The 11,253-nt window shown below is 47.5% G+C and overlaps 1 protein-coding gene across 1 annotated transcript in view; it reads left to right on the top strand.

The window, feature by feature from the left end:
• LOC102438527 (CUGBP Elav-like family member 2) overlaps positions 1–11,253 on the top strand; it is a 306,666-nt gene that overhangs the window by 222,024 nt on the left and 73,389 nt on the right. The window contains 2 exon segments of the mRNA XM_023758393.1: positions 2,263–2,311; positions 10,926–11,060. Coding sequence (XP_023614161.1) covers positions 2,263–2,311; positions 10,926–11,060 — 184 coding nt within the window.

Here is an 11,253-nt window from a genome sequence, read left to right as displayed (position 1 = left end):
AATCCCACAATCTATCTGGTTGTCCAGGCCTGGGGGTCTCTCTCTCCCCCTCTTCCCTCCATCCATCCAGTTTCCCCTGAAGGTTAGACCTCCATCAGTTTCACACAGATGTTTGCAGTAGCTTCTTTGTTCTCCCTGCCTGCTGTGTCTCCCTTCTATAATCTGTCCTCCACTGTAGCCAAAAAGGCCTTTTCTAGAATTCAAATTTGATCTTGTTGCCTTGGCTGCTTAAGTCTTCTATGCCTGACATTGACTTTTAGACAACATTTCAGTTTCTTAGTTCACAAGGTCCTCTAAGAACTGGTTGCCCACGCCCTGTGCAGCCACTTCTGTGCCGCTCCCCACTCATTTTGGGTGACTTGCTATGAGCAGTTGTGCTCTCTCTTACCACTATGTCTGTACATGGGCTATTCTGTTGTCCCTCCTGTGCTGACAAGTCCAATTTGGCCTTTAGGACACAGATCGGATACCACTTTGCTGAGGAGCCATCCCTCCCCACCAGCGCCTGCTCCCTTGGGCTCCTGCACACCTCGCTCCTACATCTGCCATAGTTCTTCCCGTGTTGCTCAGGGCTGCTTACGTGTCAGTCTCCCCAGCCACACAGGGAGCACCCGGAGCATCTAAACTTCTCCCCTTGGCCTTCATTCCTCACTTCTTAGCCTCGATCCAGGGACACAATGGGTTCCTCACACATTTGCTGAACGGGTGAATAAGGCCTGTGGGAAGAATAGCATACTCAAAGACTCAGCCCATCTTCCCCCAACACTTAGGTTGGGCCAGTCTCTCCATTTTTACCTGTAGGATGGAGGCCACATTCCTTAGCCTACATCAGGAATTTCCATAGTTTACTTCTGCCTGCTTTTTAGGTGTATATTCTAATCCTTTCGGAAAATTCTGATCTATTTACCTTTAAACATTTCATTCTCATTCCAGACTCTTCTACAAATTGAATAGATTAATGAATGGAGTGGGAATATGCGTAGACCCCACATCTCAAGGCCTATGTTCTGTGCATAAGAGCATCTTGCCTTTTAGCATAAACAAAGCAGCTCTGAATTACTTAGCCTCTCATCCCCTGGCGGTTCTCCCTCTCTCCTCTGCCTCTTGTGTTTGGAAGACCCTGGCAGGCATTAGCTGCACATGGTCCTGACTGCCTGATAATAATTTCCCATCATTTAAGTGCCAGAGCCAAGTACCATTCCCCTTTCATTTAAATTAGATAAAACCCAAGCTGTGGCTTGCAAGTGATGGAAGTCCACTGGGGAAATTAAAGGTTCAGAGAGAATGGGACCCATTATAATAAAAGCATTTGCAACGCCAGTGATTCCATCTACCCTGTGGCTCCCATGCTCCTTGGGGTAGAAAGAAATATGAAGCAAGAGGACCTTTGAAAGTAGTCTGAGGAATTTATTTTAATTGGAAATGGTGACGGCATTCTGCGCTTGGCGTAAACTCTGCGGATCATGCACAGTGGTGTGATGGGCACTGGGTAAAGGGCCGGAGGGCGCCCAGTTCATCTCGGGTTCTTTCTGCTCCCACATATGTACTGAGCAGACATGGCCCCAAGGCCCGTGCCTCCCTCCTTCTCCCCCTCTTCCTCCCTCCTTCCTTCCATTCGATCCCACAGTTGGTGTTTAATAAAAAATTATATGATGGCAACTAAATCAGTCAACTGCTAGACCTTCAATTCTGTTGACTCTGAGACCTCAAATTAATCCATGCAGCAGACAGAATGGCCAGGAAAAAAAACACGATCTGCATTCAAACTTGAAATAACGCAAAATAATAATAATAATAACATCCTATGCCCTGTTAATTAAACACATTACTTGCATTTCTCATTTAATTCCCACAGCCCTGCTGTGCCAGTGGTATCTCCATTTCACAGATGGGGAAACCACATCTCAGAGAAGTAAAGATACTTGTCCAAGATCACATAGCCATCATAAATGGCAGGACCAGAACCACTGCTGAGATACAGGAGAAAACCATGTTGAGTGGCAGAACCAGGTTTCGAACTCAAGTCTGACTGCAGAGCCCATGCTTTTCTAGACTGTGTCCACATGACTTGAACAGGTTCCATTCCTGAACACAAGACACAGGCTGGCATTTGGATTCGGCTACTTCCACCTGGGAGAGGTCTTGTTATTATGCACGTGTCCTATAACAATGTTAGTGCTCAAGTCTAATAGTGTGGGATTTCTGAGACTGTTGTTATACAGTTGTTCAATCTGCCTTTACCTTCTCACTTTTGTATTTTAGATGCATCATCCCATTCAGATGAAACCTGCGGATAGTGAGAAGTCAAACGGTAGGTGGTGACCGACTGTCTCATCTAATGTCTGTGTCTGTAAGTCAGGGGGTCTGCTGGGGGAGGGAGGCGCCAGCCTCAGCAAGGTGGAGACAGCTGCTCCAGAAACTGGCCCTGTAGTTGGCTCATCTGGGGAAACTTGAGCTTCACTCTCTTGCCTCATTTACCTCTGGTATGTAAAGGTCCCTGAAGATGTTACCAGAAATGGTTTTTCGTGTCCCTCTGTGTGGGCTTGCTCTGGGTGGTGACCCTGTGGCCTCTGGCTCTTGTTTATCTGCTCCTACAGAGGACACCTGATGGGGAGGAATGACCTTACACTCTGCAGAGAAGGTGAGCGGGAAAGGGAGGCTCACGAAGAACCAGGCTACCTCTTTTCTCTCTTCCATTTATTCTTCTGTGGCCTGGAGGCTGACTTACTGCACTATTCTCTAAATTGTTCCAATGCATTTGCATCCAAATTCATTCAGAATTCAGTCTGCTGATTAAATAAACATGCACGCGGTGCAAAAATATGCATTTGATGAGGTCCATGGAATCATTGAGACTTGACTGTCCAAGACACGAGAGGGTTGATAGCCACGTTTCTCTCTCTCCGGCTTTTGCTTCCACTGACACCAGCCTTTTGTCCCTGTTTTGTTCTTTGAATTTACTGAAATGTATGTTAAAGGACTCTTCTACCTTCTTCGACCTCAGAGCTTGCCCATCCCACAGGACTGACACGATCGGCACGCTCCCTCCCGCAGGCAGTTCTGCACCTCATTCATTAGTAATCAGGGCAGAAGCCATGCACTCAGAGATCTGCATATCTGCAAATGTAAATTATGATTGGGCTCTAAGTCTCTCTACAAGGTATTATTTGCTAAGTGCAGTGCATCCCATTTTCTGGCTTCTTCACAGGCTAGAAAGTTTTGAGGAGAATCCCATGGATTGTGGGCTGCTAGCACCTGGTTTGTGTGGTGGGGAGCAGACCTCAGTGCTTTGCCCACGATCTTCTCAGCCACACCTTCTCGGAGGGTTACCTCCCTATGTCCTCCTCTACTTCATCACCAACACGCACTTAGTGTCGGAGGGTCTCAAACCCGCCACTGCTTTGTTGTGGGATCTCGGTCAAGTCCCTTCATTCCTTTATTAGACAGTGCATTCTGATGATGTACTGTGTGCCAGGCACAGTACTGGCTGGGGCTGCAGGAATGAATTTTAAAAAGAACCGTCTGCAGAAGCCTGCCCTGACCTCATGGAACTTGCATTCAGTCTACTGATCTCTGCTAGTCACTCAAAGACTGAACTTGAATGCCCTCATCCATAAAATAAGAATGATGGCAACTGCCTCACATAGGTTGCCCTTTTTTTCAGACCTGGACAAGGTGTTTGTCACATTGCTTTGTAAAGGATGGAGCACCTCTGTACATATTGACTATTGCTATCCAGATTTGTCCCTGGCCCTAAAGGGTTATGCACTGGGCATGTCCACCCATGCTGAAGGCCGTGCACCCATGCCAGTTCCCAGAACCCTTTGCTCCAGAGTGCACATTTACAGTCTGTTCTGCTCCCTGTGGGAGAGAGGAATCTTGCATTCATGGGATGAATTCTGTCAGTGAAGGTCCTCTTAGAGTTCTGGCCCAAAGAGATGCTCCCTGTCCTCTGGCCCTATCACTCTGTAAACTGTGTCCATACAGGGACCAGGGAATGAAAGTCTGTAGAAAAGGGATCATCTTATTTCTGAATAAGATGCAAGGTGGGCTCCACTTGAGCCTCCGAAAAGAAGAGCACTTGAAAAGCAGAATTTGGTCCACTTATACTTTGACTTTTTTTATTGGAAACTCAGGAAATGAAGGCCAATCTACAAAGCAAGATCATAGTTATAAAGACGTGATCATAGTTATAAAGACGTGATGACTTAGAGACCTGAGTAGGAAACATTTGACCTGAAATACCCAAATAATTGAGCCACGAAGGGATTTCTTCTTTTGCATTTTCGGATGTCCCCGGGCACAACCCCAGACTGCCATAGAACAGCTGCAGGGGGTCTCAGAATGGCCCGTTGCCCTTGCTGTCCACTGTCTACTCTGCACACTGAGGGTAATGTTAGCCACAGCAACAGAATGAAGTTGCCATGATCTCAAAAACCAAACAGGACTGGGCATTGTTTTACTAAGATGAGAGAATACCTAAAAATAAGGCCATTTTTCAGGGAGCATCCTAGAGTAGCAGTTAAAAAACAGTTTGAGGAGCCTGGACTTGACCCCTGACCCTGCACTTGTTAGCTGCATCCTTGGTCATGTTCTGCAACCTCCTCTGACCTCCTGTGTCCAGCTGTAATGGGGCTGCGGTGATCGGTAGTTGGAATTCCGCTGGTAGCACTTGCCTCACAAGGGTGTCTGAGGGGTACATGAGTCACCATCTATGAAGACTGAGCATAAAACCAGGCACATGGTAAATACTTGCAGTGCTGTTACCGATGTGAGTCAGGCTCGCTGAAGCTGGTACTTCCAGCCGTGGCTGTTCATATCAAGCATAGACCTGAACACACAAAGGAGCCCCCCAAAACCTTCTTGTTGGATCAGTGCTCCCTTTGCTTTGTAGATTGGCCTTCATTTCCTGAGTTTCCAATAAAAAAAGTCAAAGTATAAGTGGACCAAAATCTGCTTTATCAAGTGCTTTTTGGAGGCTCCAGTGGAGCCCACCTTGCATAGACATGAACAGGGTTCAAGGTTCTCCTTGGACCTGGTAGAGGAGTCGGAGGGAATGTATACTTTCCCAAAGCAAGTGAAAAGAGCTGCAAGCCTTTTCTGATTTCACATGGCAGCTTTGACAGGTAAGCATAGTTTCCAAAGCTCAGAGAGCACCAAGATTGCTTTGGCTCAGATGCTCGAAATAGCTCCAGTAGTTGTGAAAGAAGTCTGACGAGCTCTAATTGCACTTATATTGAGTTTGCTGACATTTATGGATAGCACAAAGGCCTCATCACAGTTAGACAGTTACTGCCTTCATTAGCAGGATGTTCTGATTTCTAAAACTTTGTATTTTCTGAGCAAGACAGGCTGCTCATCATAGATTAATTAGTGATGGACACGTGAATTCCAGAAAAGCAATCACTCTTTTCAGCCTTCATCCATGCAGAGATTCTGACCAAGGGAACCTCTGTGGTGAGCTCAGAAATGTTGGACTGCTCTCCGATCTGCCCTGCACATCCGTATTTTACTGACCGGGCTCCCGAAATCTCCCTGGCTTCCTCTAGTCTGTCCTTTTCATTGGCTCTGATTTAAGCTGCAGCCTCTAGCACATTGATGCCAACTCACTCGTTTTGCTCCTGCCTTCATGCTTCTATGCAAGGTGTCTTCCCCGCACACACACAGTGCATTAGCAATAAAATGCTTCAGCCTTTAAGAAGAACACACTGAATCAGTACCCAAATTTCAATAGAACCCAACTTTTTTTGTTATTTCTCCATTGCACATAGTCCAGTGATGGTGGGGGAAGTGTGGCTTTGAAGGAGGTGTGGCTTTCAGGGACCAGCATATGCCAGCACAAACATAGTTACTCTCTTCAATTTCGTGTTATCATTGGAGGGCCTGTTTTCCACCTTTTAATCCTTCATCACTATACAGGAAAAGATACCAGCAGTGCAGTATTGAAAATTAAATGCAGTTGCTAGATCTGAAGTTTGTCTAGCCGTGAGTGATAGGAAAAGCATAGCATTGCCACTGGTTCTGTGCTTGGGGCCCTGGTGGCCGAAACTGGTGCACACTCTTGCGTCATGCTCCTGGGTGAGAGGCTTGCCCTTGACTCTGTGGCCAGAGCATAAATCCATCCTGCTTTCACTCTCCTCCCTCACAACTTGCAGGGGTCCTTGAAGCCTCAAATCCAGAAATGCCATTCAAGACCCCTAGCTCTTTTCCCAAAGCCTCCAGGGTGTCCATGTGCCCAGTTCAGAGCTCTCAGGGATCAAGATAACCAAATATTGCCCGGGAGGGTAAAGACCAGCAAGGCTCCAATACACATAGTTATACAGGGCATTCCCATCCGGCCCATTTCTGATTTACTAGAAGATGAAGAAATAATTCTGAAATTCAAAGTGGAGAAACGCACAGATTTGGAGGCAGTAATTAAATGCCATATGTTAGTACTAACACATTGAAAAGTTGTTAATTAATTCAGGCCACCCCAAATCCAGGTGTGACTTTGACAGGTTGTATTGTAAGCACAGGCTTACAATTAGGAATTGCTTTAAAATTTAAGTTCCTCTTCCCAGGACTTAAAAAAGTTCCCACTTATCCTATTAACCCTTTCTTATTTAAACTGTGGGAGGAAAACTTGGAGTGGTCCCTGGTCTGGAGCCCCTTCCAGGCCGGCCATTGTTGTTACTGACGGCGGTAACCCGTCTGTGCAGTAACCCATTGGGCATTGGTCTTTCCCCTCGTTCCCCCGCTGGTAATCCTAGAGGGAAACAGGCTTTTTCCCAAGAGGACAAAGACCCTCTCTTTTCTTTTTTCTTTTTTTTTTTAATTTCCCTAAAGCACTTAGCAGAATACTGTGAACATGGCCGGTTTATTTAAACAATCAGCATTCTTGTGCATTGAAAAAATAAGTAAGATACTTACTGCCTGTTCATCAAACATTGATGGAAAAGTTAAATGAATTGGAGATCACCATATTTATTTAAAATGTTGACAAACCTGTTTAGAGGGATCCTTAGCGTGGGAGTCCCAGGAAGAATTTGTATGAATAAATTTTCACTGGAAAGTCAGGAAAACTCAAGGCAGAGGGAGGGCGGGTATGTGTAGTTATCCCCATTTTGCCATCAAAGCAAACATGGCCCAGCTGTTAAAACCACAGAGCAACCTTGACTAGCAAAAGATTGCAAACATCCAGCTCCCTGTATGCACACACACACACACACACACACACACACACACATGCAGATTAGCGTTTTGACTAGGATATGGATGGTATAGATCAGCCGTGGGCAAACTATGGCCCGCGGGCCGGATCCGGCCCGTTTGAAATGAATAAAACTAAAAAAAAAAAAGACCGTACCCTTTTATGTAATGATGTTTACTTTGAATTTATATTAGTTCACACAAACACTCCATCCATGCTTTTGTTCCGGGCCTCCGGTCCAATTTAAGAACCCATTGTGGCCCTCGAGTCAAAAAGTTTGCCCACCCCTGGTATAGATTCTAATTTTTTTATTTTTAGCTAATAGGTGTAATTGAAAAAAGTGAGAGTTATCGCCCATCTCCCTATCTCAATCGACCCTTCATGGTGACTAGGAAGTCAGAATTTCTTAAATGGTTTTCACTATTTTAATATTCATCTTAGTTTAAAAAAATCATTTTTTGGTGGTAAAACAAGACGTAGAGAAATGTCAAATTTTATGTAAAACACATTTTAAGCAGATATTTTTTTTTATTTTGCAACAATTGTTTTAATAAAAATATTCTATAAAATTATTCTCGTTTATCCTAAACATTATCTATGTTAATAATAATGAAAAAAATCCTTGTAACAACCTTAAAATCCTAAATAGAAAACAAATATAGAACATAGTAATAAAAGAAATAGAAAATAAAGCTATGACCTCAACTATGTTTAAAAAAAAATCATTTTTAGCTTGCTGAGGAGCTGCATGTTTATTTATTATCATATCCCTCTGAAGCTCAACATCTACAAATTGTTTTAGCTAAATACCATAATCATAGGTTTACCAGTGAAACCAAGGACCGACTGGGAATGTGTTATTTGCTTTTGTCTAAAAGAACTAAAACCAGAGTTTTTAGGATTAGAAAAAATAAAACAGGAATTTATTGTTACGATAGCAGCCGCAGCCTCCCCCAGGCAGAGCCCCAGAGATGAGAGGGAGGACGGAGGGTAAGAAAGACCCTAGAGGTGGTTCCCTTCCCGCTGCCCCTATCCAGTGGGTTCCTGCGCTCCCGTTCCATCCTGAACGATATCATGTCCTCACAGTGGAGGGTGTCCTGGTGCCGGAGCTCACAGCACCCCATGGGAAGGAAGCTTCGTTCTCAGGTACCCCATGTTTCCAGCACTCCGATCATTGTTGTGCCAACGCTGCCCTCGACTTCCTGTGCTTTTACCAGTTCCCAGGAGGTCATGGGTAGTTCACTGACTCTGCAGGGAGAAAAGATAAACTGAAAAAATGTTTTATCTACATACAGGAAGTCAGGTCCTCACTGGCCTCCCTCCAGGAATCAGCAGTGACCCCCAGGGCCCATGGCAGCCTTGGACCCTCTGTTACCTTCCTTATGCGTTGAGCCCCTCTCTGCAGAAGAAGCAAGTCACGGTGCCTGTTGTGCTGAAGCCAGGCTGCTTTGCTCCCTCGGCCCCACAGGCAGGCCTTCCTCACTCCGGGTTCTGCCCCTGCCCCGTCAGCGTGTTGTCCCCCTCCCGCTGCCAGCCTATCTGGACCCTGCCGTGCGTCTGGAAAGCCAGCTTCACGTCCATCTTCCTTCAGGCCTTTCTCAAAAACCATGGGCACAGTTCACAGTGGACAAGTCCTGTGGGATTGTGGTTTCAACCCGTCTTCCTTGGAGCCCGGAATTCCTCTGCATGGTCTTCGCAGCAACCACAAGTGTGGGAGAGGCTGCACAGAGGGGCTCTGGGCTCCAGCAGGCCCCCCACCCCATGTGCTTCAGTCAGCCAAAGCTTGTGGCTGGGCCACTTCTCTCCAGTATTTAAGGAGGAGAGAAAGGAAAGAGGAGAGGGAAAGGAATAGAGTTTAAGCCTTCGTTTTATAGATGACAAAACATGTCTGCAGAGGTCGGCTCATTCTCCAGCAACTGAATGGCTGCCCTGGACCTGGGACCCGAGGCTCCTAATTCCAGCCTCGCCCTCCCCTTCAGGCCTCATCTGCCGCCTCTGGGCTGCCAGGCAACACAGTGGAGTGGAAAAAAGCCTGGGCTGCCCTAAGATACTGGGTCATGGTCCGGGTTAGACCACCTCCTTGCTGAATGACCCAAGCAAATCCCTCCCCCGGGCCAGGCCTCGGAATCTCTCTCAGAGCCAAACAACACACCTCTCCAGGCTCTCACGTCCACCCTGGGGTTCTGTGACCTGAGCGGCTAGCTGTCTCACCTAGACCCCTCGGAGCTGCGCTGTCCGAGAAAGTAGTCACACGTGGCTTTTCACATTTAAATCCGCTAACAGCAAATTACATTAACCTCCAGCGCCTCAGTCACAGGAGCCACAGGTGCTCCAGCCACTGCAGGGACGTCACTAGAACTTTCCCTTCCTGCGAGCTCTGCTGGACAGCCTCGGAGTGGGCGCCCCGAGCCACATCACTGCTGCACCCGCAGCTCCTCTGTCCCCAGCCAGAGGCAGAGGCCGTGGAGTGCGGCTGACGCGCCAAAAGTAACTGGCCTAGGAGGTCTAGAGGACAGTCTTGTGGGTTGGGTGAAAAAGAGACACTTACTCTCCAGGAAAAGGATGAGAGAAACAAGTACAAGATTATGAAGCACGTACAGAAGGTTTCTGCAGGGCGATGTCTGGCGGAGCCCTTCCCTAGGCCAGGCCGCTCTGAGGGGCTGCTGCAGCCAAGGCCCTTCCCTCTCATTCTACGATGAACAGACAGAAACATGGGAGCAGCCAGCCTTCCCCCTGAGGGTTCGGTGACAGTCTGTTGCTCTCTCCTGAGAAAGGACCCCCGGCCCAGTCCTGAGCTATAAGGGCACCTTTGAGGCTCAATGTGGGCCAGTCGTCCTGAGCCCAGGCGTGGAGATTTTGAGGAAAATCTCCCAGGTTGTCTGAGGCAAACCTTCCCTCATCTTTTCCCCCATCAGGTTCCAAGGTTAAAATGTGCATGTTGTTGTCATGACATCCAAAGTGCATTTCTGTTCATCAAGAGCCCTGCCTCCAAGTGGGAGGAAAAGTACTGTTCCCTCCTTGTTCTTTTTTTTTTTTTTTTTTTCGGTAAGGGCTTCACCCCGAGCATGGGGTCAGGATAGGGCCATCCTGACGTAATTCTCAAGTAGCTGCAGCCCCATTCTCTTCACTGGGTTCGCCTTTCTCTCTCCTTTAAGCACACAGACGCCTGCTGTCCTGGTGAGGGCTGCGGGGCCCAGGCGTGGGGCAGAGGTCGCTGGCTGGGTTTCCAGAGAAGCAGGCGTCTCTCATCGCCTACCCTCCGCTGGGTCTGTGGGGACCCAGCTACACGAAATCGAAAAGGGATGTTTTCTTCCCTCCAGTGCTTTGTTCAGAGTTTTGTTTACTGTTCCACTACATCTGTTCCTTTAGTTTTCCCTCTCCTGACCTTTTTCTTTCCCTGTCATTCAAAAAAATTGACTCCAAAAATATCTCTGTGGCATGGTCATATTTAGCCACTACATGGAACTTGTCACAGTTTGGTAAACACATGACCATCAGTTTCCAAAAGGGGGGAAGAACTCCTTGGCGTCCTGTGTCCCGTGAAGCTCTTTATTGGTGAGAGCGAGCTCACAGAGCGCAGGTGCCGGGAGGGCAGGGGGGGAGCGCGGAGGCAGCCCTGGGCCCCAGCGCAGGCTCCCGTGGCTGGCACGCGGTCCGACGTGGTCGTGAAACATTGATGACAAGGAAAACGAGGACAGTGGCCTTTGCCTCATGCATTATGTTTCCTTCCTAGCTGTGGAAGACAGAAAATTGTTCATAGGAATGGTTTCGAAGAAATGTAACGAGAATGATATCAGGGTGATGTTCTCTCCGTTCGGCCAGATAGAAGAGTGCCGGATCCTCCGGGGGCCCGACGGGCTGAGTCGAGGTGAGTGTGCCGTCGCGCAGGTCTCGTTCCTCAGGCGCTAATTGGAGCTCTGTGTCACGGTCAGGGCAGATGCAGCTTCCACACGCAGCCAGGGTTACCCCGTAGTACATCCCGCGTGGTACAGTTATCCAAGCTGAACTTTTCACCGTAGCTCAGATGATCACATTTTATATCTCAAGTCGGAAGGTCCTGG

The sequence above is a fragment of the Myotis lucifugus genome, unplaced genomic scaffold, assembly GCF_000147115.1.
Source record: "Myotis lucifugus unplaced genomic scaffold, Myoluc2.0 scaffold_129, whole genome shotgun sequence".
NCBI lineage: Eukaryota > Metazoa > Chordata > Mammalia > Chiroptera > Vespertilionidae > Myotis > Myotis lucifugus.
This window is presented reverse-complemented; position numbering and strand designations above follow the sequence as displayed.